The sequence below is a fragment of the Myxocyprinus asiaticus genome, chromosome 11, assembly GCF_019703515.2.
Source record: "Myxocyprinus asiaticus isolate MX2 ecotype Aquarium Trade chromosome 11, UBuf_Myxa_2, whole genome shotgun sequence".
Lineage (NCBI taxonomy): Eukaryota > Metazoa > Chordata > Actinopteri > Cypriniformes > Catostomidae > Myxocyprinus > Myxocyprinus asiaticus.
In genome coordinates, this window is record NC_059354.1 from 2,426,033 (window position 1) to 2,453,446 (window position 27,414).

The following is a 27,414-nucleotide window of genomic DNA, read 5'->3' on the forward strand; positions in this document are numbered from 1 at the left end:
GATTAGCTGATTGGCATGTCACCATATTCTAATTTTTTGAGATAGTGAATTGGTGGGTTTTTGTTAAATGTGAGCCAAAATCATCACAATTAAAAGAACCAAAGACTTAAACTACTTCAGTCTGTGTGCACTGAATTTATTTAATACACGAGTTTCACAATTTGAGTGGAATTACAGAAATAAATGAACTTTTCCACGACATTCTAATTTATTGAGATGCACCTGTATGTACCATTTTTAAAGAAAACAAGAGTGAGCAGGCAAAACACATTTCTTTTATTTCTTACACATATTCAACTGTAGGTTATAACAGAATGGTACACTCATAAAACAAAACATGGCAACAATGAAAAAAATGAAATGACCCCTGTTCAAAAGTCTGCATACCCTTAGTTCTTAATACTGTGTATTGCCCCCTTTAGCATCAATGACAGTGTGCAGTCTTTTGTAATAGTTGTCTATGAGGGCCCAAATTCTTGCAGGTGGTATAGCTGCCCATTCGTCTTGGCAAAATGCCTCCAGGTCATGCAAAGTCTTTGGTCGTCTTGCATGAACTGCACATTTGAGATCTCCCCAGAGTGGCTCAATGATATTAAGGTAAGGAGACTGTGATGGCCACTCCAGAACCTTCACCTTTTTCTGCTGTAACTACTGGAGGGTCAACTTGGCCTTGTGCTTAGGGTCATTGTCGTGCTGGAAAGTCCAAGAGCATCCCATGCGCAGCTTTCGTGCAGAAGAATGCAAATTGTCTGCCAGTATTTTCTGATAACATGCTGCATTCATCTTGCCATCAATTTTCACAAGATTCCCCATGCTTTTAGAGCTCACACACCCCCAAAACATCAGTGAGCCAGCACGATGCTTCACAGTGGGGATGGTATTCTTTTCACTATAGGCCTTGTTGACCCCTCTCCAAACATAGCGCTTATGGTTGTGACCATAAAGCTCTATTTTGGTCTCGTCACTCCAAATTACAGTGTGCCAGAAGCTGTGAGGCGTGTCAAGGTGTTGACGGGCATATTGTAACCGGGCTTTTTTGTGGCATTGGCGCAGTAAAGGCTTCTCTCTGGAAACTTGACCATGCAGCTCATTTTTGTTCAAGTATTGTCCTCCTTGAAACAACCACACCTTTTTTTTCTAGAGCAGCCTGTATTTCTCCTGAGGTTAACTGTGGGTTTTTCTTTGTATCCCGAACAATTCTTCTGGCAGTTGTGGCTGAAATCTTTCTTGGACTACCTGACCTTGGCTTGGTATCAAGAGATCCCTGAATGTTCCACTTCTTAATAAGTGATTGAACAGTACTGACTGGCATTTTCAAGGCTTTGGATATCTTTTTATATCCTTTTCCATCTTTATAAAGTTCCATTACCTTGTTACGCAGGTCTTTTAACAGTTCTTTTCTGCTCCCCATGGCTCAGAATCTAGCCTGCTCAGTGCATCCACGTGAGAGCTAACAATCTCGTTGACTAATTATATACAGACACTAATTGCAATTTAAAAAGCCAAAGGTGTGGGAAATTAACCTTTAATTGCCATTTAAACCTGTGTGTGTCACCTCGTGTGTCTGTAACAAGGCAAAACATTCAAGGGTATGTAAACTTTTGATCAGGGCCATTTGGGTTATTTCTGTTATCATTATGATTTAAAAAGGAGCCAAACAATTATGTGATAATAAATGGCTTCATATGATCACTATCCTTAAATAAAAGACAGTTTTTTTTTGCATGATCAGTCATGTACAATCAATGCCAAAATTTCACAATTTCTGCCAGGGTATGCAAACTTTTGAGCACAACTGTATGTGTCGTTGCAGATGTTATATGTACATTTGGGAATGAGAGCTGACACAGTTTAATCCATAACGTGCTGCCCTCCAGATGTTTTTAAAGATTATTAAAAAAAAGAAAGAAAAACATGTCGTGTATCCTCTCTGGGTAGCTCGTGTCACTATTACAAATGCTATTACGTTTTACATTTTTTAAATTATTTTGATAAAATCCCATTTCAAACCACTCAAACACACATTACTTCCACAGGCTCTCATTGGAAAATAGCAAATGCGTGTCAGAGTAATGGTGGCACGGCAACAGTTGCCAAGACAGGATTCAACAGAAGCACTTTTAAGGCGTGGCTTAGCAAAGGATCAATTGGAGGAAATTTGCTGTGCATCCTCAAAATGTGTTGAAATATACCAAGTTTCATTAGGTTTGGACTTTGCATTTAGACTATAGGTCAATAAGTGAAAATGGGCCACGGCTAAACGTTTTATTGGCTTGTAACTCCGAAGCTCTTTGATGAATCAAAATTCTTTTGATAACATTTTGTCGGGAGGACCTATAGATGATGTACACCAAACTTTGTGCGAATCAGACAAACATCCTAGGAGTTAAAAAAAGTATTTTCTTCAGAAAATTCAGAATGCTGAAAAATTTTTAGGGAAGGAAATGAAACTGAAAGGCAATGATGTACATTGTTTGGCTTGACTCAAGGAATCAGTGGAAAAATCAATTAGATTCTAGCCCATATGATTGCGAAGATTACCAAGACATTTGCAAAAACGTAAAAATGCTTATTATAGCACCACCTAGGGTTGGATAGGGGTGTATCTTTGCACCGGAGTAGTGAGGAGGGGAGATTTGAGACTATCCCGCCAAATTTCTTGTCTCTAGGACTACGGTTTTGGTGCTTGGACCCCTAATTATAAAACACAACACCTAAGTCAAGAGTTGGTCAGATCTAGGGCAGCACAATTCATCGAAATTAAATCAAAATCTCAATTCGACCTTCTGCGATTATTAAACCACAAAAGACTGGAATTCAATTAAATAAATAAATAGTCTGCTTGCTTCAAAGTTGATCCATACCGCTCTATCCTGTCTATATTAGGTTAGTGAATTATTACAGTGTTTTCAGAGCGGTTCTGTGCTCCGCAACTCCATCTCATGTTCAGAGTAACAGATGTGCTCAGAGTTCGGTTAGCTTACGTGCGCTCAGCAAAGTGAATCTTATTCAAAGTGCTCAACTACTGTACATACAATCTCTTCATGCAGATGTCGCCAAAAAGCTCAACAGTTTAGAACTCTTTGGTTGAACTGGACTGCATAGGGCAGTATTCCAATTAAATGTATTTAAAATACGTATTTAATTAATTTTGAGTATTGTGTTATTTGTATTATGCTGGACGGAAAATAATCAGATGTAATTTGTAACAAAATGCTTTGAGAGATTGTATTTTGTGTATTTAAAATACTTAAAGGTGCACTCAGCGATTCCTGAGAAACACTGTTGATATTCGAACTCAACTGCCAAAACAAACACACCCCTCCCTTCAGTGCTCCTTTGGAAGCTCTGCCCCCCAAATTCATGCACACGAGACGGTTTTACACACACCAGCTCTAGACACACACATCTCTCCTGCTACTAAATCTGACATCACACAACAGCATATATAGGTTCTGTGAAACATAGCAAAATTTATGTTACCCACCTATCGAGAAGAAAAAGAGCAACTTCTGCATCCGTCTTCAAGCCTTTTACCTCTTGGAGGTCTCTCCATCGCTGAAAAGCCTCGCCAATGTTGACGCGGCTCCTAGCCTTCGACTTATCATAATCCTTCTTTTTTAATTTATATTCGTCTGACCTTTTTCTCTAGATCCGTTTCTCAGCCATTTGTTCTCCTTGGAGTTTAGAAAGTTCACATCAGCCAGATTTGCCTTCACTCTTCTAATTAAATTCCCTCTCGCTCTGCCCCCACCCCCCATCCTGTGCACGCACAAGAACCACCCCATGTTGTTGATTGGCTGGAGTAGTGTTGTGTGAATTGGTCTGATCCACTTTATTTTTGTCCCATTTACAGAGCTAGGGCTGTGTACAAATACTAGATTTTTTTTTTAGCCCACCCACAGAACAGTTAGCTAGCAGACTGTGAGGAGATATCTGCAGAATTTGACAAAAAGTGTATTGGATTAGAATTACTGAGTGCACCAAATATGTCATTTTATTCTCAAATAAGACAAGAACTTTCATCACCAGGCTTAACAGGACTACTAAATATAGCCTATCGCAATTTTTGGCTAGATGCAAGTAAATCACGTGACATCCTGTTAGGTCCAGCGTGCTCGCTGTGAACTGTTTGTTTTCCTCATGACCAGTGACCCAAGGAAAGAATCTGCTTTGGTGCTCGGTGCAAATTGCCTTAAGGTAAAGTATGTAGTAAAATATACTAGCAGATATTGCTCACTGAATGTCATCATAGGACAGAAGAATAGAGCAATTAGCCAATAGCTGTGCTGCTATAGAACTTGTGAATTTAGTTGCTAGCTTGTTTGTTCCTATGGACAAAATACATTTTTAACAGCTAAATTTTGGCTTTTTATAGCAGCTAATCTTCTTGAGGATAAGGATAACGTTTTTATTACTGAGTTTTCTATGTCTGTGGGAGGTCAGTATTGTGTGTCTTTTCAAATTAAAAGTTTTACAATATGACTTATGAAGAATAATTAATAAATTATCCATCCTGGCTAATGCTTAGATATCAATAATTCTTTAGTGTCTACTTATGTGAATTGTTAGTGCTTTTTGAATGCTGTGGGTATTACATTGTAACTGATAATCTAATTAATCATTAGGGGGATGAGTGAGGATGAAGCATCAGAGCCTTGCCAGGCTGCCACATCTACAGTGGAAGCTACACTGGTACTCAAGTGTGCGATGTTGGATGGCAAATAATTTTAAATAGTAACTCATATTCCAAATGGAAAGATAGAGGTTGAGTGTCAGCTGTGCACAAACAAAAAGGTCATTATATGTGGCTCTCCTGCAGCGACATCAAATTTGAAAACCCACTTGAAACGACAGCACCCTGAAAAACTAAAGGAATTTGAGGAACACAAAAAGGAGTTTGCCAGTGGAGAACGTAAGAAACCCAGGACCTCATAGAGACACCTTTTTGAGCATGTACCAGTGGCAGTGACACAAAATAAAGTTGACTCTCTTGTTACATCCTTTGTTACTAAAGGCATGTACCCATTGGCCACTGTTAAACAAAAATAATTCATAGAATCAGTAAAGGGCCTTTGCCAGGGTGCTAATGTAATGTCAAGGAGAACACACAGAAGAAGAATTGATGAGGATTTTAGTACTAAAACAACAAACTTAAAGGAGAGACTTAAGAACATACAATATGTATGCACCACTGCTGATATCTGGTCAACAAAAATAGTAGTAACACGGGAGTTACTGGGTATTGGATAAAAACAGACACATTAGAACGTGAATCAGCTGCTCTTGCTCACAGGCCTTTCCCCAGTCCACATACCAATAACTGCATTGCAGAACTTCTAAAGGAAATCCATAGAGAATATGGACTAACAACTGACACTTCTGTGGCTACTTTAACTGACAATGCATCCAACTTCGCAAAGGCATTTGAAGAGTTCAATATCGCAGTTGTTTCAGAGGAATAAGATGAGACAGAAGTGCAAGAACAGGATCTTTCATACATTACAATAGATCCAGAGGGAAAAAAGTATCAGAGTGTGCCATCATTCTACCACCCTACATCAGGTGTGCCACACACACACGGAGTTTGGTTTCAACCACTGATGCCAAGAAAGAAATTAAAGACAATCCAACTCTCTCTAGGCTAAATCATTCATCAATGGCAAAGTGCTCAGCCCTATGGAATGCTTCTGGCAGACTAAAATCTTCTGAAATACTCAATGAATTGACCGACCAGCAACTCAAGACACCCTGCATTTGTAGGTGGAATTCTCTTTATGACCGTTTGAGTCAGCTGACATCTCTTCGGGAGAAGCTTCCCGAGACCATGCCTGCCTTGCAACTCCCACCATTCAAAGAAGTAGATCTTGATTTCATGGAGGAATATTGCAGAGTCCTCAAGCCCATTGCTATTGATCGCCTTCAAGGTCAGACCTCATGCTACTATGGTGACCTCCTACCTACCCTCTTTGCTGTTCAGGCTAAACTACATGACCTGCAAGCCTCAAACCTACATACTGTATTTTGCAAGCCACCATGGATGGCTTTGAGAAAAGTTTCAAAAGCTTCTTACAGCTTAAGACTGATGTCAATGAAGCCATCCTTGCTACAGCAACCCACCCATTTTTCAAGATGAGGTGGTTGCCTCCCAAACTAACTGCAGAGAAGAGGAGGATACATCAACTCATTCTGTACTGAGCTGAAGAGCTTGGTCTTCTGTCAGAAAGTGACACCGCTTCAATAAACACCACTGAAGAGAATGAGGATGGCTTCATCTTCTCTGACCAGGGTAAGGCTAAATTACTTCCACTTCAGAAGGTCTGTAGCGTAAACTGCAATTTCAGGAGTTAATCATCATAAATGAAAATTCATCGTTGTGTCATGTGTTTTTACATTTTGTGTTGTGTAAATAAATAAAACAACCTTGTTTCACTGTCTGTGTCTACTGTCTCCATCCCAACAACAGGAAATGACAGCCAGGTGGGTAGAGAGATGTTATCAAGCCACAGCAAAGCAGAGTTGGAGACCCTTCACTTCCTGGAGGACCCCAGGAAGGACCTGTCTTCACTGGATTCATATCCACTGATCAGGCTACTCTTTGTTAGATTCAACACCACTTTGCCACCATCAGCACCAGTTGAGTGTCTCTTTTCCTTTGCAGGCATGGTTTACCACCCTCAAAGAAGGCGACTAACTGCTGAACTTCTGGAGAAGTTAGTTGTGCTAAAATACAACTAAACTGTAATGGAAGGACTTTAGTGTAAGGGGGTACATGAAGGAGGTTGTTTTATAAGTTGCTTAAGGAGGGGAAAGCACTTCTCTTTCTTTTATACTAAATGTGTTGTATCTTACTCTACTGTAATGGCACTGTTCATTGTCTCTCGCACTTCTTCAAATGATTGCTTGTAAAGTTAGAGATCTAGGAAATTAGCTTACTCTACTGTTGCACTTAGTGTAAATCGCTCCTGAAAAAGGCATCTGCTAAATGCCTAAAATAGTGTTACAGATAATTTTGTATGTGTTTTCAAATGACAAATTTCTTTTTCTCACACCAGTATTTTGTGTTTTATTTTGATACATTTGATGAGCAAGTAACTTGTAACAAGATACTTTTTGATGTATGTGTGCCCATCTCTGCGCATAGCAATACCCAGTGCAAGTCAAGATTTTATCACAGAAATAGATTACTATTGTAAAATAATCAAAAAAATATAGTTAATATATTACAATAATATAATATCCAAGTCACTGGGTTCCAAAATAAATGAGGATGAATAGTGGGCTGAGACCCTATCACAAAGTGGACATCAGACAGGTACAATGTGAAAACGATTTCTCTCTTTGTTTCACTCTTTTATTTATTTATTTGTTTGTGGCTGAAGTGAAAATAGTTCCAAGTTTAGTTCTTTTAATGAGGACTCAAGTGTGAACCCTTAAAGAGTAGCCCAAGTCTTTTTATTGGCAGTAAAACATGGGCAAAACATTACCAAATTTTGGTCAAAAGTAATCACTTGCTAGTTTTTTTTTATTTATTTATTTTTTTTTTTTTTTATCATATTGCATTTCAAATTGCAATCACAATATTGTTTAAAATAATCACAATATGACTTTTTGTCCAAATTGTGCAGCCCTAGTCAGACTGTCTCTATGCTTTAAGACAGATTCTAAGCTTTTAAACAACTTTTAAAATTGTATTACTTTTAAAATGAATTCATCAGTTAGCTAATAGCTTTAGTTAAAAGGGCACAAGTACAAAAAGTAAAATTATTGGTACTGGCAAAAAAACCCTCTTGATTACTGGTTATCAGCCCTACAGTATATTGGGTTCTTTTTCGGTTCTTTGGCAGCCTCTCTTTCATGTGTGAAAGAGGTCAATGTTATGTGTTTACCAAACTCCCAAAGCTTCTCAATGACATTTTTGAACATAAGAAATATGTTGCTGTATTTTTTGCATGCACAAATGAAATCAAAAGAGGAAGTGGTAGTGTCCCAACAGAATTGCTGTATGTCAACATAAATCATCTTTTTAAAAGGCAGCAGGTCATGTGACTGTACCTGAATAGAGCAGATGGTGTGGCTGCCAGCAGTCGACTGCCGTCTGGAGACCAGGACAGATATGTGATGCCCCCTCCACCCACCCGCTGCAATGGTACACAGTTCTCTGCTGCCACATCCCACACCTCACACACAAACAACACACCATTACTGGAGAGAACATGCCAAAATATTTCACATCTGATCAAAATCTTTTGCTTTTACCATAAATTAGGGATGTGATGATATTTAACAGTAGTTAGCTTTATACAATCAATTTTGACTAACAAAAAATTTGAACAACAGAGTGCATATGTAGGCCTAATAACATAATATGTTACAGACGTAACATACTAAATATCAACGAGAGAAGCACAATTCCTAGATTCGATTCTGATTCATTCGGGTATATCTGACCCTGTGTTCCTAACAGCATAAATTATGCCTTCATAGGGCACTTCAGAGGGAGAACAATCATCATATACATGCAGTAAGGTTGCTTCAATGGTAATTTTCAATAGAAATGACTTTTAAAAGTGAGTTCCGAATGACTGAGAGAATAGGGCACAGGGATGATCACTTATGAATGGAACGCACCCATACTGTCCATTTTGCTTGCATATGAACAAAATTCTCTGTCAGCTAATGCTGTTAATTATACAGGGGACCTTCTAACTAGCTACTTTATGAAAATATTAATTTAAACATTATTTTTTCATTAGTTTCTCACCATTTTTTGTCATATTTTAGGTTTTTAAAAATGTACAAATTCTTACGTTGGTGCATGTTTATTGTTTACTTGTTTAATTGGTACAATTTACAAATATTTACATTTTTATAACACGCTAAAACAGTTGAGGAATCGACTCTTTTGGAGTCAACTCCTCATCACTACAGAGTACCACTGAACTGGTCATGTGATCCAAACATGAGGGGAACCTTTCCACGTAGAATAAAAGTCCTCATCTCATTTCAGTGCTCATGATTTCATAAATGTGCTTTAAAATTACAATTCATTTCTTTAAAGTACAACTTTTTAAAGAGGAAAAAATTACAGAGTGCACCTTTAAGCATTATAATCATTTCCCCCCACAAATGACTACAAAGCATATCATTTTTCCTTCTTTTGCAAACAAAAAAAGCTACACACCACTCCTGTTAGACACAAGAGTCTGCATTTAAACAAGCATGTGTATATAAACTACATCATTTTTCTGGATATGCATGCACTGCCATTTAAAACATTCTAGATGTATTCAGTGACCATTTTTAAACTTATAATATCAATTTAAAATATTTATAAATGTAATTATTGACAGTGTGCAAGCATATGTGTGATAAAAAAAAAATAATAATAATAAAATAATTTAAAACAAGGAAACATCATCTTATTATACCACTTTCAGACTATCAATATGACTGATCCTCCGGAAAATATGGTAATAAGAAATTCTGACAAATACATTTTTCTATTTAATTTTTTAAACAAATTGTTATGCTTATAATTTGCAAAGAAAAATGCTAAATGTTCATATTTTTACTAGTGTCTCAGATTTTTGGACCCCACTGTATCAATGTACTTCAAAGATACTGTTACATCTTTGGTTCAAATTAAGCAGGAAGACATTTACCATCATAGCTGTATCAACAGGGGAAGCCGACACAAGCAGGGTGCCAGTGGGGGACCAGGCGATGGATGTGATGGGGGCGTGACCCGGATGAGACAACACCTGTGCACAGCCTGACGATGGCCTGAGAGAGACACGCAGACAGATGAAATCTTTGTTTTTAACATACTGTATGTGTCCGATTTCATGTGAGAGATCTGCAGTACCTGGTGGAGAGGGAGGTGGGGTCCACATGCCAGATGAGCAGACATGTCTGACAGGCTACAGCGAGAGCAGATCCGCATAGAGGCTTCCACTGCAGCGCACACACTGACCTTTGACACCGGTGCTTCAATGTTGGTGCCGTGGAACTGAGACACACAGAAAGCAGCAACAATACTTACAAAGTTGAGCCTTTACTAATGCAGCTCAGCCTGATCGCAATTATTTGATCTAACAGTGATTATTTGAGACAACCGTGATTTTTGTGCACTTAATATTCCTTGATTTGGAGAGTAAAATGTGAATACGAAGCAAATATATAAATGCCTTAAAAGTTGCATTGTTGTGTCTTATTTGCCGCTATTACATTACGTAAGCACTCCAATGTTCTTTGGTCATTAAGGGTTCATACACGCAGTGTCGATGACAAAGTGTGTGAAATAACATAAACATAACATAATATTCAAGTTGGCTGTGTTCCAAAAACAAAAGAAACCAAAAGAGAGATACATTAAGCATTTGGAAATATTTCAATGTTTAAAATATTATTTTTTATTACCTCATTCTCCCCTGTGCAACAAGTATAAAGCCTACAGTATATACTCATTTTATTATATATGACTCCAAGTTAAATGTGAATAAATGACTTCTTAAGGTGTATGTGTATTAAGCACACCAATGTTAATCTCGTAAAGGAAATCCTTCGAAAATATTCATTGTCAAAGGGTTTTTTGTTGTCAACGATAATGAAGATGAGACAAAAAAAGATGCATCATGACGATAATTAATAACTTTTCTTTTTCTCCCCTTTTCTCCCTAATTTGGAATGCCCAATTCCCACTACTTAGTAGGTCCTCGTGGTGGCGCGGTTACTCACCTCAATCCGGGTGTTAGAGGACAAGTCTCAGTTGCCTCCGCTCCTGAGACAGTCTACCCGAGCATCTTATCACGTGACTTGATGTGCATGACACCGTGGAGACTCACAGCATGTGGAGGCTCATGCTACTCTCCGCGATCCACACACAACTTACCACACACCCCATTGAGAGCGAGAACCACTAATCGTGACCACGAGGAGGTTATCCCATGTGACTCTACACTCCCTAGCAACTGGGCCAACTTGGTTGCTTAGGAGACCTGGCTGGAGTCACTCAGCACGCCCTGGATTCGAACTTGCGACTCCAGGGGTGGTAGTCAGCGTCAAAACTCGCTGAGATACCCAGGCCCCCCTTTTATTAAAGACTTACATTAAAACGTACTGTTGTTGAAAATATGAGAAAATAATACTGCAAGATATTAACAGTGCACAAACATAAGGAGAAACATCAAGAGAAACATCTGCTTTTAGAAGAAAAATATCCAGAAAAACAGTATTCTTTTAATCCAGTAATCAATTATGTTGTGTATTTCCACGCTTGAGCTGCATGAACAAAGTTACCTCACTTAAACACATCCTATTTATGTATGAGATTAATCACTGTATTCACAACATTTAATTTATGTAATATTTTTCCAAATATTTGAATGTTTGATTAAACTTAGGTCTGTTTTTGTCAATTTGCACATTATCATCAACTAAAATATGTTATTTAATAAAACTGACTTAATGTATATGACATGACGAAATATTGACTACATTTAAAGGACATTTTCATCAAAAGAATAAATCTATGACTGAAACAAAAAATGTACAGTATAAAAATGAACACTGAAGCACAAAATGCACCTTAAGAAGTTTTGCAATTAAATCTTTAATCGCAATTATTTGTATTACAATTAATGGACAGCCAAATTTCAAAATCGTGACAACCCTAACGTGTAGCACTGAAAACATTTTTATTTCCCTTAAAGTACTAATCAAAATGATTTATTTTGGTTAAATCAAAACTTGCCTGTTCTGCAAGCATATTCTTCACGTAAATGTGATTTTTGGGTTTACTGGAATACCTGCGTGATTTGTAGATCTTGATCGAGTCGTCCAGTAAAGCCACGGCAAACTTATCTGTGTGAGGGTGCCACGCGAAGCTTCTTAAAGCACTGTCAGACCTTAAAACAAACACAAAACTGACATGAAGATACGTTTATAAAAGTCCAGATTCAGAACAAGTGTAAACAAAAAGGTAAGCAGCAAGCTTAGACTTCATAAATGAAGAAATCAAGATCCACGAGCTAATAAAATGACGTACCAGTCCAGCATCTGCGAGAACTCTGCCACCATCTCATCACCACTTAACTAACATACAGAGAACAGTGCGTTTATAACTGTACTGTGATGATAACAGGACAGAGGCTCTGTCAGCAGTGATGTTTCATACTCACAGTCAGATGTGGAAAGAGAGAGCCATGAAATGAAGAAACCCAGCGAAGTAGAGCCAGCAGACAGCCCGACCCCACAGCTAACCAACTGGGCACTGAAAGGATATTCACACAGCAGCGTTACGTGCAGTCATTTATCTTCCGGCACACGTCTGTGTGACTGCGTATGATAATCACATACCTTCTTCTGCACTGTCAGTAATTTCATCTAGAAGACCGTAAAGTCCTGAATCATGCCTAAACACCACAAAACAAAACAACTTTACTGTCACTTCAGTTAATGTGTGACAATCATTATAGTAAATTCAAGTAATAGTTCCTCTGGTCTACATACTGTATGAATCAATGGAACAAAAAGCATTGGGTTAAAGGAATATTCCAGGTTCAATACAAGTTAAGCTCAATCGACAGCATTTGTGACAATGTTGAGTGCCACAAACATTTATTTCAACTTGTCCCTCCTTTTCTTTAAAAAAAAAAAAAGCAAAAATCTAGGTTACAGTGAGGCACTTACAAAGGAAGTGAATCTGGCCAATCCTTAAAACGTTAAAATATTCACGTTTCAAAAGTATAGCCACAAGACAAACAATATATGTGTTAACATGATTTTAGTGTGATAAAAATCACTTACTAACCATAGCTGTGTAAAGTTACAGCCAATTTTAAAACTTCATTGCCCACTGACTTCCATTGTAAGTGCCTCACCGGAACCTCGATTTTTGCTTTTTTTTAAAGGAGGGACAAGTTTAAATTATTTTATGTGGTTGTCAACATTATGCCAGAAATGCTGTCGACTGAGCTTAACTTGTACTGAACCCGGAACATTCCTTTAAGAACCAGGATGTTCAAGGTAATTTATGTAGATAATTCTGATTGCTCAGGTATTAGTGTTGATACAGATTTAAAATGGTCTATCCAAGAAAAATTATATATAAATGTTGGAATAAGCAAGAACTGGGACACACTAGAAGGGTGTCAGAACAGAAGCAAAGGTTTCAGTACCAGTAGGATACAGTGCTTTGAAAAAGTATTCTATTTTTGTGTATTTTTCATACAAAATTGTTTTAGATCTTCAAACGAGATATAACATAAAACAAAGGCAACCTGAGTAAACACAATACAGTATTCAAAATAGATTTTTTTTTTTATTGAAGCAAATGTTTTCCAACACCTATATCATCCACATGAAAAACTAACTGCCCCCTTAAACTTAATAGCTGGTTGTGCCACCTTTAGCAGCAACAACTGCAACCAAACGCTTACGATAACTGGAGATCATTCTTTCACAATGCTGTACGGGAATTTTGGCCCACTCTTCTTTGCAGAACTGCTTTAGTTCAGCCACATTGGAGAGTTTTTGAGCATGAACTGCCTGTTTAATTTCCCGCCACAGCATCTCAATCAGGTTCAAGTCAGGACTTTGACTAGGCCACTCCAAATCTTTAATTTAGCTTCTTTTGAGCCATTCAGAGGTGGACTTACTACTATGCTTTGGATCATTGTCTTGCTGCATAATCCAGTTGCGCTTGAGCTTCAACTCATGGATTGATGACCGGAGGTTCTCCTTTAGGATTTTCTGGTAGAGAGCAGAATTCATGATTCCCTCAATTATTGCAAGTCGCCCTGGCCCTGAAGCAGCAAAGCACCCCCAAACCGTCACACTTGCACCACCACGCTTGACCGTAGGTATGATGTTCTTTTGTGGAATTCTGTGTTTGATTTACACCCGATGTAACGGGACACCAGTCTTCCAAACAGTTCCACTTTTGACTCATCAGTCCACAGAACATTCTCCCAAAAGGTTTGAGGATCATCAAGGTGTGTTTGGCAAAATTCAGACGAGCCTTAAATGTTCTTCTGGGTTAGCAGTGGTTTTCGACTTACCACTCTTCCATGGATGCCATTTTTGGCCAGTGACTTTCTGATAGTGGAGTCATGAACAGTGACCTTTACTGATGCGAGAGAGGCCTGCAGTTCCTTGGATTTTGTCCTTGGTTTTTTTTTGTGACTTCCTGGATGAGTCGTCGCTGTGCTCTTGGAGGAATTTTGGAAGGTTGGTCACTTCTGGGAAGGTTCATTACTGTGCTAAGTGTTCTCCGGAGATAATGGCTCTCACTGTGGTTTTTTGGAGTCCCAGAGACTTTGAAATAGCTTTGTAACCCTTCCCAGACTGATGTATTTCAATCACTCACCTTTTTCATCATCATCATCATCATCATCATCATCATCATCATCATCATTTCTGGAATTTCTTTTGACCTTGGCATAGTGTGCTACTGGACGAGACCTTTTGGTCAACTTCATGCTGCTGACAAAGTTCTATTTAGGTGTTGATTTGATTGAACAGGGCTGACAGTAATCAAGCCTGGGTGTGTCTAGTCCAGCTGAACCCCATTATGAATGCAGTTTCATAGATTTGGGAATTTAGTAACAAAGGGGTTAAATACTTATTCATACAGGCCCAGTTGGTATTGGAAAACTTTTTTTGCTTCAATAAATAACATTATCATTTAAAAACTGTATTTTGTGTTTTCTCAGATTGCCTTTGTTTTACGTTAGATTTTGTTTGAATTTTTGAAACAATTTAGTGTGAGATATACACAAAAACAGAAGAAATCAGGATGGGGGCAAATACTTTTTCACATCACTATGTTCAGTGAATGTTAGAAAGGTTTATGTTTTATATGTGTTTGAGTTCCAGTGGTGGAGAGGAAGCACAGATATTGAGATCTATATTATTATTGTTCATCATTTTTACTATATGGGTGTCTACAATGTTGCTCCCAAATGCTGTTTCTCAAATTATTACTCAAACAGTAAAAACACCTAAGAAAACTAACTGACCAACTTCAGAACTGTTTTTTATAACTGGGCACTCTGCATTCATCTGAGCTTTTACCTTTCAAACACGGTCAATGACATAAATCAATGTTTTAATTATTGGCCATTTGCTGTGAAACAGTCCATTTGCAGACAAAAATACACTGATTGAAAACCTAATGTCCACTAAAACATCAGATAATTTTTCCAATGCAAATAGAGTGCAACAGTGCCAGAAGTACTTTTCCCAGTTCATTTTTATCTATAGGTAATTCATAAAATTTGTATAAAATAGTTGTAAGCCATGAACCAAACCAACCAGCCCCGAGGTGAATCACAACATTACAAACTTTGATTCAAAGTTAGAAAGTCTTCAAAAATCAGACAAAAAGATAAAGGTTCAAAACTGTGTACTTATCATCTGTCATGAGGGAATGAACTACAATCCCATGAAGCATTGTGAATGATGAAAATTTTGTTAAAATTATATAAAAATATAAAATTATTGATTTAAAGTTTATTATAATTATAGAATCAATATATTTTTAAGTTTATTGCAGAATATTCCGATTTTTACAAATATATAACTAATTTGAGAGTGTAGGGAGAGCGACTCGATTGTGTCATTCATAGAGCATCATGGGAGTGGTCTCTTTTGCCAGGGCTCTCTGATTAGTGGATTTTACCCCTCAGGATCACGGATAGTGTAGTTCTTCACCAGGAATTCTACTCTTAAAGGGATAGTTCACCCAAAAACTAAAATTCTCTCATCATTTTCTCACCCTCATGTCATCCCAGATGTGTATGACTTTCTTTCTTCTGCAGAACACAAATTAAGATTTTTAGAAGAATATCTCAGCTCTGTAGTTCCTCACAATGCAAGTGAATGGTCACCAGACCGTTGCAGCTCCAAAAAGCACATATAGGCAGCACAAAAATAATCCATATGACTCCAGTGTTTAAGTCAATGTCTTCTGAAGTGGCACGATAGGTGTGGGTGAGAAACAGATCAATATTTAAGTCCTTTTTTACTATAAATCACCACTTTCACTTTCAGATGTGAAAGTGAAACTAAACAGGCACCACATGTGACTTTCAGATGTAAAAGTGAAAGTGGAGATTTATAGTAAAAAAGGACTTAAATATTGATCTGTTTCTCACCCACACTTATCATATCACTTCTGAAACACTAGAGTTGTATGGATTACTTTTATGTTTAAATTTTTTTATTTCTGGAGCTACAAAGGTCTGATCACCATGTATTGTATAGCCCTACAGAGCTGAGAATTCTTCAAAAAAGCTTAATTTGTGTTCGTATGATGAGAGACATACACATCTGGGATGGCATGAGGGTGAGTAAATGATGAGAGAAATGTTCATTTTTGGGTGAACTATTCTTTAAACATGTTGAATTAATCCATACTGATGATTTCATCAGAAGCATACTGTATATCATAGATGAGCAACCTTGGAGTACAAAACATGTCTGTATTTAAAAGTTTATAAGTTATTGTTAAAAATCAATTCATCTATGTAGAGAACGAATGGGATTTTTACTTCTGAAACCAGACTGTTGCACTACATAGCACTCATGAAGCCCTCAAAGACACCAAGAGAAGCAGGGCATTCGGGACCCAAAATGACGTGTTTGGACCCTCTTGTCCAACTGACATAGCTTTTTTGTGCCTTGATTTAAATGGATCAAGTCTCTGCCATAGACAACCACTGAAGCACAGCTTCAGTAGCGCTCTACAGGCCGTGCATCCACTGACTTCTATGGACAAATTCATGTAGAAAAAAACGCGGATTACTTGAACGAACAGCGCGATTGTGATGTGTGATATTTACACTTTTGATTGCTAAAATATTGAATTTAGACAATCTTTTATATTAAACATGTCATTGCCGCATCTCAGATGAAATTGAAGGTTAAGTCACACTTATGTTGTCTAACAGGAATTTTCCAGGTTCAGTGCAAGTTAAGCACAATCAACAGCATTTGTAGCATGTTAATTCAAATAAATTAAAAATTCAGCTGGTTCAACAGTGAGGCACTTAGAATGGAAATGAATGAGGCCAGTCGATAAACATTAAAATACAGGGTTTTTTTTAAAGTATAGCCACAAAACATAAACAATATACGTGTTAACATGATTTTAGTGTGATGAAATCACTTATTAACCTTATTAATGTAAAGTTATATCCAACATTACAACTTTGCGATAAAAACACTCTATACGCATTTTTGATGCAATAAAATCATGTAGAATAGAGATTTCATCACACTATAGTCATATTAACACATATTGTTTATGTCTTGTGTCTATACTTTTGAAACAGTGAGTATTTTAATGTTTACAGATTGGCCCCATTATCTTCCATTGTAAGTGCCTCACTGTAACCTTGATTTTTAGTCGATTCGAGTCGAAAACATTTTTTCTTTTGTGATAATCAACATTCTGCTACAACTGCTGTCGATTGAGGTTAACTGGTATTGAACACAAAGTACTCCATCAAAGCAATAGCCACTGTTGAGTTCACACCAAGCTCCAGCGCTCCTCATCCACAGTGTGTCTCTCTGATCCAGAAATGCTGATTTACTGCTGCTGTCTGGACGACTGTGACCCTTCAGACTGTCTCTGATGAACTGAGGACTGGGCAGATCATATTCCTTAAGACAAACAGAGAGACAGAGAAAGATTATTATTATTATTACAGCTCTCGTGAATATGAACCTGTTTGTTGGGGTGTCCCAGCACCAGCTCATTATTATTACAGCTCTCATGAATATGAACCTGTTTGTTGGGGTGTCCCAGCACCAGCTCATTATTATTATTATTATAGCACTCATGAATATGAACCTGTTTGTTGGGGTGTCCCAGCACCAGCTCATTATTATTATAGCTCTCATGAATATTAACCTGTTTGTTGGGGTGTCCCAGCACCAGCTCATTATTATTATTATTATAGCACTCATGAATATGAACCTGTTTGTTGGGGTGTCCCAGCACCAGCTCATTATTATTACAGCTCTCATGAATATTAACCTGTTTGTTGGGGTGTCCCAGCACCAGCTCATTATTATTATTATAGCTCTCATGAATATTAACCTGTTTGTTGGGGTGTCCCAGCACCAGCTCATTGTTGTGCTCGTACAGTGTGTGTCCGGCTGCCGTGGGTGATGGGAAAAGACTGAGAGAACACATCCGCCTACACATCATACAGAATATAAATAAATACTTACAATCTGTGTGTGATTACATTTATTTCTCTCTGAATGCAACCTTAATGAATCTATAACTTTATATAAATGTGCGTCTATAAAAAGTAATAAAGTACTATTGACTATAGGCTTCTAATGTTTTGATCGTTGTTTCTAAAAAAAAAAAAACTTGATTATAATGTTGTGTCGCACTCACCCTCTGATGAGATAAACACACAGAATGAAGACTCGTGATGGAAATTCGCTGCAGCTGAACTCGCGCCTTGAATTTCGACGGAAATCTTGAGATAATACTTTAGGAAACATCAAACCGACCAAAGTATTTTCATAATAAAAGCCCCGAAACTGCGTTACCTAATTTACAAAGAACACATGAATAGTTTAATATCGCATACTTTTTGTAGTATTCAGTAATATATATATATATATATATATATATATATATATATATATATATATATATATATATATACACTATTATATTTTCTTTTTAAAATAATAATTATTATTCAACTTTGTCAATTAATTGAGCATAGGCAAAATGTTAAAGCTAAGATGAGAATGGAATACTAGCTAGCATCCTACTTACTGAATACTTAGCAGTATACACTGTATACTACTTACCATTAAAAAAAATGGGAAGTGAAACAGTTTGCATTATTTTGTGATAAACCTTTCAGACAGTAGCGCCATCTTTGATTTTTGACGGGAATGAAAACGAGGCTGTGAGGGAAAGACTTACCATCTCTTCAATGGCACAGATGGTTTAAAGCTGTATAAAGCTCCTAGATCCCATCTGATTTTCCACAACTCATGTTGCCTGGAGTGTTTTGTTTTTGGAAAGATGTTTTTCAGTGTTTTGTCCACGGAATGATCCACAAACAATTTAAACTGCAGTACATTCCATTGAAGAGCTGTAGGTCTATCCCTCACAGCCTCATTGTCATTTGTGTCAAAAATCAAAGATGGCATTGCTTTGAATAGTGTGCCCTTCAAGTGGAATCGGAACTATAGTAATAACCCAGTTAGCAAAATTTGTCTGACCCACTTGTGGGCCACATACTTGTCTTAGTTCTGGCCCAGTATACGCCTGGGTCCTTGGCCCTGATCTGACCCACACACCATAAAGTGAGCAGAACTAATGGGTGTGGGCCAGATCTGGCCCATACATTATTGTGAGTAGAAATGATGAGTGTGGCCCAGATATCGTTAAATGAATGGTTCCGGCCCAGATGCGGCCCACAGTGTGTAAATTGAAGGAGGAACTGGTGTGGACCAGATGTGGTCCAAACAAAGCTAATAATATTGAACTGAACACTGAAGTTCAGATGTGGCCTGATAATGCCAGATGGTGTTAACTGGGCTGTCATATTCAAATAAAATGACAACAAGCAGTTGAAAGTAATGATTTTAATTTTTGTTGAAGTTCATGAGTTGTCAATGCAGAGAAGCACAGAACAGTTGAAATGAATGATTTTTATTTTTGTTGAAGTTCATGAGTTGTCAATACAGAGAAGTACAAAACAGTTTAAAGGGGTAGTTCACCCCAAATGAAAATTCTCCCATCATTTACTCACCCTCATGCCATCCCAGAGGAGCATGATTTTCTTCTGCTGAACACAAACAAAGATTTTTAGAAAAATATCTCAGCTCTGTAGGGAAAGTGAATGGTGATCAGACCTTTGTAGCACACATACAAAATAAAATAAAAAAAACACATAAAGGAAACATAAAAGTAATCCATAAGACTCCAATGGTTCAGTCCATATATTCAAAAGTGACATGATAGGTGTTGGTGAGAAACAGAACAATATTTAATTTTTTATTCTAAATCTCCACTTTAACTTTCACTTTCAGATGTGAAAGTGAAACTAAACAGGCTTCACATGTGACTTTCAGATTTAAAAGTGAAAGTGTAGACTTATAGTAAAAAAGGACTTTGTTTCTCACCCACACCTATTATATCGCTTTTGAAAATATGGATTTAACCACTGGAGTCATATGGATTACTTCTGTTTCCTTTATATCATTTTTCGACCTTCTGAGATCTGGCACCCATTCACTTGCATTGTATGGACCTACAGAGCTGAGATATTCTTCTAAAAATCTTTGTTTGTGTTCTTCTGAAGAAATAAAGTCATACACATCTGGGATGGCATCAGAGTGAGTAAATGACTGAATGCATGAATTTCCATTTTTGGTTGAAATATCCATTTAAAAGAATGATTTTTAAGTTCATCAGCTGTCAATTCAGAGAATAGTAAAATGCTACAAAATGATGTTGCAACCCATAAAAGCAGCTCTGTGAATACTTTAAACACATTCATTTATTTTTAACAAGGCATACATTTATTTGTGGCACAAATTAACTTTTAAAAAACAGTTTTTTTAACGTGTATAACAGAAATAGACTGAGAACGGAGTGGATATATTTCCCTCTTGTACACTCTGAGTGTACAAGAGGAAAATATATCCACTCCATTCCCAGTCTATTTGGGATGTTTACTAGTAAAATACACTGACTGATTTGATCAATTAAAATTAATTTGATCAATTTACTGATTTTACAAATGTAAGTGTGTGAGTGCATGGTAAGGGCAGGTTATTACTCCTTGTTGCATTTCTTCCTTTCTCATTCGCGGTCTGAAGGCAGATGCAGTCACCGTTTCATTGCTGACTCTGTTTCGATATTTGTTGCCCTCGATGTCAAGGGATTCTTCCGGACAGCATCTAATGAACATAAGTAGAAAAATCTAATACATTAACTTCTAGCAGCAATAAGATACACTGCCTCGACATCGAACATCATTGGAGCCAACACAAAATAAACCACACAAGATTCAGCTTTTCCATGAAGTATAATTAACGTAATTAATTAATTGATTAATTACAGAATGTTATCTAATTCAAGATCATTTCAGCTAACGTTAACAAACGAGACAGCAACGCACGAGATAGCTAATATAAACTGCATTCAGGCCAGTCTCCACTTGGAAAAACATCGTCAAGCTAGCCCCCACGCTGTTTTCTGGTACGCGTATACACTATGCGTTACGGTAAGAGCGTGTAGGAACTGATTTCAAAATAAAAGCGACCTTCCGGTGAACGTCATTTCACAATCAGTCAGTCTGTCAATAATGAATGAATGAAAAAAAAAAAAATGAATAAAGATACATAAATAACTACATAAAACAAAATGAATAAATATAAAAAAAATAAACTATTTTAATAAAAAGAAAAATGCCTGCAAACTTAATAATAAATTAATAATAAAGAATACATTTCCAAATACCATCTGACATTTAAGCACCAAAATGACAAACTGTCATTGAGAAATTCCCTGTTTCCGAAGAACAATTTCACTTCAGAATGATAGCACACCGCCTCAGAATATGAGCAAATCAACTGAGCGTCTGTGACAGTGGATTTGTAGTTGTAGAGATTAGCCACACGTGTATCTGTAAATTTGAAGTCACAGAGAAAAATGTTTCAACAGTTGCAAACGTGTAGATTTTTTTCTCTCTCCCACAAACACAACACAACAGTTACACCTTCTCAAATTTTTCATTGCAGGTGCACAAATCCTATTCTACGAATGACAAATTAAGAAACTCATACGCTCACATTTTTGCTACAGTTGCTGCAGTGAATATGGTGCAAAACACATTCACACACCCGCATCAAAAAATGTGAAGTCACGGACAAATTTTGCTCATCCGCAAATCAGTATGGGATCTCCAAAGAGAGTTGCACACTTGTAGAATATTTTCTCACAAATAATTTTTTTTCTTGGATATTTTTCTAGCACAAACATAAGTTCATAACTACAACTGCTTGAATCTGGTGCTACGAATCTCAAACACTGTTTTTCGCTTGCAAATGACAAGTTTCACAAGCTCTCCCTTTTGCACCACATATAAAATATGGAGCAAAAGTGATTTGTGTATCTGTAGAAGCAGTGGCGGGCACTGTTCAGAGATCAGAGAATTTTGGCCAATCAGAAGAGCTAGTTTGGGCACCTATGTGTTGGCGGAACTTGCCGCCCGAACGAGTAGGGGAAAAAAAACTTCCATGAGAATCTTCCCGAGCTGGCAGTGGCAAATACCAATAAAGGTATGTTTTTTCTTTCTTTTTCTGAAATCACTCACCATTATACATTTGTTTACAGTTTAAATATACGCGCTGGTCAGCTACTTTGGTAATCAGTGTTTCTTATTTAGGTTAGCCTTTCTTGTTCCACAAAAGGTAAGCTAACGCTAGACTACCTGCACTGTTAAGTTTGCTATTCAGTCGTCTCATATTAATGATACCCTCATATTACACGATTTATTCCTTATATTCTCTTCTGCTTTATCTTCTAGAAAAATGACAGAACAAGTTGGGTCTTCACGTGAGTATCAAATCATAAGTATGCACCTAATGTAAAATTACTCTTATGAGAATTTACCATGGTCAGAAAACCACGGCTACCATGTTTTTTTTCTTTTTTCTTTTTGTTTGTTTTGTTTTCGGTGGATAGTAATTTTTATAGGAATACCATAGTAAAGTAAAGGCATGTCAGAGTTTGCACTACAGTAGGCAATTTGCCCAGTAATTATTACTCCCATAGGGAAGCAGTTCTGAAATTGGAAGCTGCAGTGAGTCACAGAGCGGGTTAATTAACATTTTGTAAAGCCTATAGGTGATTTAAAGCATGTTTTTCATCCAACATCACTGCAAATAGGTGTTCCATATAATATAAAATCAATATATACATAGTCTATGAATAGTAAGTTATCTCACTCCCATGTGCCCTGCAGTGTCCCACTAAATCACGTCTGCTGACCTGCAACAGAGGCTTAATCACTTAGAAACAGGTGCTTCCTCACGAAACTAAGCTAGAGTTTAGTGAGTGAGCAATAATGTTAGGTCATATTGATCATTGTTTCTCTGTGCCATGACTATAACAAATAGAATTCCGGTATTTTAATTTCAGGTTTGTTTTATGCAAAACTGATAAATTATTATATGTGATGTGATCCACAGTGTTAATTAACCCGCTCTGTGACTCACTGCAGCTTCCAATTTCAGAACTGCTTCCCTATGGGAGTAATAATTACTGGGCAAATTGCCTACTGTAGTGCAAACTCTGACATCCCTTTACTTTACTATGGTATTCCTATAAAAATTACTATCCACTGAAAACAAAACAAACAAAAAGAAAAAAGAAAAAAAAAAACATGGTAACCGTGGTTTTCTGACCATGGTAAATTCTCATAAGGGTAATTTTACATTAGGTGCATACTTATGATTTGATACTCACGTGAAGACCCAACTTGTTCTGTCATTTTTCTAGAAGGTAAAGCAGAAGAGAATATAAGGAATAAATCGTTTAATATGAGGGTATCATTTAATATGAGACGACTGAATAGCAAACTTAACAGTGCAGGTAGTCTAGCGTTAGCTTACCTTTCGTGGAACAAGAAAGGCTAACCTAAATAAGAAACACTGATTACCAAAGTAGCTGACCAGCGCGTATATTTAAACTGTAAACAAATGTATAATGGTGAGTGATTTCAGAAAAAGAAAGAAAAAACATACCTTTATTGGTATTTGCCACTGCCAGCTCGGGAAGATTCTCATGGAAGTTTTTTTTCCCCTACTCGTTCGGGCGGTAAGTTCCGCCAACACATAGGTGCCCAAACTAGCTCTTCTGATTGGCCAAAATTCTCTGATCTCTGAACAGTGCCCGCCACTGCCTCTACAGATACACAAATCACTTTTGCTCCATATTTTATATGTGGTGCAAAAGGGAGAGCTTGTGAAACTTGTCATTTGCAAGCGAAAAACAGTGTTTGAGATTCGTAGCACCAGATTCAAGCAGTTGTAGTTATGAACTTATGTTTGTGCTAGAAAAATATCCAAGAAAAAAAATTATTTTTGAGAAAATATTCTACAAGTGTGCAACTCTCTTTGGAGATCCCATACTGATTTGCGAATGAGCAAAATTTGTCAGTGACTTCAAATTTTTTGATGCGGGTGTGTGAATGTGTTTTGCACCATATTCACTGCAGCAACTGTAGCAAAAATGTGAGCGTATGAGTTTCTTAATTTGTCATTCGTAGAATAGGATTTGTGCACCTGCAATGAAAAATTTGAGAAGGTGTAACTGTTGTGTTTGTGGGAGAGAGAAATAAAAATCTACAAGTTTGCAACTGTTAAAACATTTTTCTCTTTGACTTCAAATTTACAGATACACATGTGTGGCTAATCTCTACAACTACAAATCCACTGTCACAGACGCTCAGTTGTTTTGCTCCAAAAATACCTTCATATCAGAATGTCAATAACACAATGTCAGGGCAGTCTGATGTTGAATTTCAAAATTAAAGCCATATAAAATGTCATATACATGCTGTGTGTCATGATTCACTGTTGTTTGCCTTGTGTTTCTCCCATGTCATCTGTTCCTCCTGGACTACATTTCCCATAATTCCCTGCCCTCATCACTGCCAGCTGTCCTTGATTGTTTTCACCTGTCTTCCATTAAGTAATTATCCACTGTGTATAATGCCCTGTTGTTTGCTTGTTCTTTGTCAGTTGTTATGTGTTTTGACTTCCTGAGTATGACCAATGCCCATCGTGTATGTTTTTGCTGTTCCTGTGTTTTCCCATCATGGATGTTTCTTTTGTTCCTGTGTTTAACCCGTTATTCTGTACTTTGTTTATTTTATTAAATACTGTTTCACCGCACCTAGATCCAGCTCTCATGACTTCCTTCCAGACGTTATAGAACAACTGACCAAAAAAATGGATAGCGGCATACTTCACGCAACTGAGCCAGGTGGACTTATCTATAAGGGAGTACTCTCATTTCTTCACCACCGTTGCCACCCTCACTGGATTTGATGCATCCCTGAAGTCCATATACAAGATTGGACTCCCAACACGCCAGTGGAGGGAATTGCTGGAGTCTGGCGATTACACATGGGAGGAATATGTTACGCTGGTATTAGAGACATTCGCTTCTGCGAATCCTCCTCTAACAATCCAGATCCCGGTTTCTGAGTCAGCCACGCCTGAATCCTCTCCACGCCACGTCACAGCCACATCTGAGTCTGCTCCACGCCACGTCACAGCCACATCTGAGTCGGCGCCATGTCACAGTCCAGACTTCCGCAACTCATTGCTCCAAGCATTCTGTGGCCCCGGTCTCGAAGCCCTTCTTGGCCCTTGTCTCCAAGTTGAATTATCCGGCACTGAAATCGGTGCGTAGGGCCACAAAGACTCTTCCCCACAAATTGTCAGTGCCCACGCCTGCCATGGCCAAACGAGCCCACGCCTGCCACAGCCAACGAGCCAACGCCTCGTCCGTCCCAGAGCCTGCATTGCCAGCCTCGTCCATTCCAGAGCCTGCTTTGCCAACTTCGACCTCCCGGAGGAGGAGGAGAAGGGCTGAGACTTGGAAACGGAAGCCTATGTTCACGACTGGCTGATCTGCTCTGGTCCTCTGGGTCTCCTGACCATTTGCCTGATCTGCTCTGGTCTCCTGGCCGTCTGCCTGATCTGCTCTGGTCTCATGGCTGTCCACCTGATCTGTTCTGCTCTGGTATCCTTGGTCTCTGGCTCCATCTTGGCCCTGCCTCCCTGGCCAGCTTTCCTTGGGCTTCAGGAGCCGCCCATTAGAGGGGGGATTCTGTCATGATTTACTGTTGTTTGCCTTGTGTTTCTCCCCTGTCATCTGTTCGTCCCGGACTAAATTTCCCATAATTCCCTGCCCTCATCACTGCCAGCTGTCCTTGATTTTTTTTTTTTTTTTTTTTTTTTTCACCTGAATTCCATTAAGTCATTATCCATTGTGTATATAATGCCCTGTTGTTTGCTTGTGCTTTGTCAGTTGTTATGTGTTTTGACCTCCTGTGTATGACAAGTGCCAATCGTGTATGTTTTCTCTGTTCCTGTGTTTTCCCATCGTGGATGTTTCTTTTGTTCCTCTGTTTACCCCGTTATTCTGTACTTTATTTTATTAAATACTGTTTCGCCGCACCTAGATCCAGCTCTCGTGACTTCCTTCCAGATGTTACACCGTGTTTTCTATAAATTCAGATAGATATTTAAAGGAAACTCCCTGTTTCCAAAGAACAATTTCATTTCAGAGTGATAGTACACCACCTCAGAGTGCCACTCACACAATGTCAGGGCAGTTGGCATATGTCGGGGCATGTGTTCCATGGCAAAGCCTCCTGGATCTGGGCGTCTGATGACTAATTGGGGGAGTGGGGTAGGGGAGTGCACAGTGTCACAAGACAAGCTGCTTTGAGGTGTTTAGAGGTGGACAAACAGGCTTGGATTAAACTGGGATAAAGGCTGCATATCATATTAGTTCCTTTGACTTTGAACTCTGAGAAGCATTTGTAGTAGCTTATGCTGGTGTTGTGAAAGCAGAATTTGGAGATGAAAAACAGTATAATTTGAAAATTGTGACACCGAGTATTTAGATACACCAACATATTGACAGTAATCCAATTTTATTCATTGTTAATATTCATTACAATTGATGTGAAGACCGGTTATCTAGTTCCATAGTGGGCAACATTTGTTCAAAAATACTGACCGGTATAAATTCGTGAGAGTCCCCTGATATTTCCACCTTGTCATTTTATAGATCCAGTATGACACATGTGAGAGGTGGTTCCATAAACAGTGCCTGGACATGGACGCCAAGGACCTGGAACAGGCCAGGGCAGACAGCCGGAACTGAAGCTTGTGCCCTTAAATCCCTCTGTGTTGAAGCATGGATATACACTATATTGCCAAAAGTATTCGCTCACCCATCCAAATAATTGAATTCAGGTGTTCCAATCACTTCCATGGCCACAGGTGTATAAAATGAAGCACCTAGGCATGCAGACTGCTTCTACAAACATTTGTGAAAGAATGGGCCGCTCTCAGGAGCTCAGTGAATTCCAGCGTGGTACTGTGATAGGATGCCACCTGTGCAACAAGTCCAGTCGTGAAATTTCCTCGCTACTAAATATTCCACAGTCAACTGTCAGTGGTATTATAACAAAGTGGAAGCGATTGGGAATGACAGCAACTCAGCCACGAAGTGATAGGCCATGTAAAATGACAGAGTGGGGTCAGCGGATGCTGAGGCGCATAGTGTGCAGAGGTCGCCAACTTTCTGCAGAGTCAATCGCTACAGATCTCCAA

General features: G+C 38.1%; 1 protein-coding gene across 1 annotated transcript in view; it reads right to left on the reverse strand.

Annotated features, from left to right (window-relative positions):
• aaas (achalasia, adrenocortical insufficiency, alacrimia) overlaps positions 1-18,527 on the reverse strand; it is a 40,941-nt gene extending 22,414 nt beyond the window's left edge. Inside the window, exons 1-10 of the mRNA XM_051710492.1 lie at positions 18,419-18,527; positions 18,110-18,209; positions 17,543-17,670; positions 12,361-12,416; positions 12,183-12,274; positions 12,050-12,096; positions 11,811-11,909; positions 9,869-10,012; positions 9,666-9,786; positions 8,056-8,180 (exon numbers count right to left, since the gene is read on the reverse strand). Coding sequence (XP_051566452.1) covers positions 8,056-8,180; positions 9,666-9,786; positions 9,869-10,012; positions 11,811-11,909; positions 12,050-12,096; positions 12,183-12,274; positions 12,361-12,416; positions 17,543-17,670; positions 18,110-18,205 — 908 coding nt within the window. The 5' untranslated portion in view covers positions 18,206-18,209; positions 18,419-18,527. The remainder of the gene's footprint in view (positions 1-8,055; positions 8,181-9,665; positions 9,787-9,868; positions 10,013-11,810; positions 11,910-12,049; positions 12,097-12,182; positions 12,275-12,360; positions 12,417-17,542; positions 17,671-18,109; positions 18,210-18,418) is intronic.
• Positions 18,528-27,414: the final 8,887 nt, after the last annotated feature.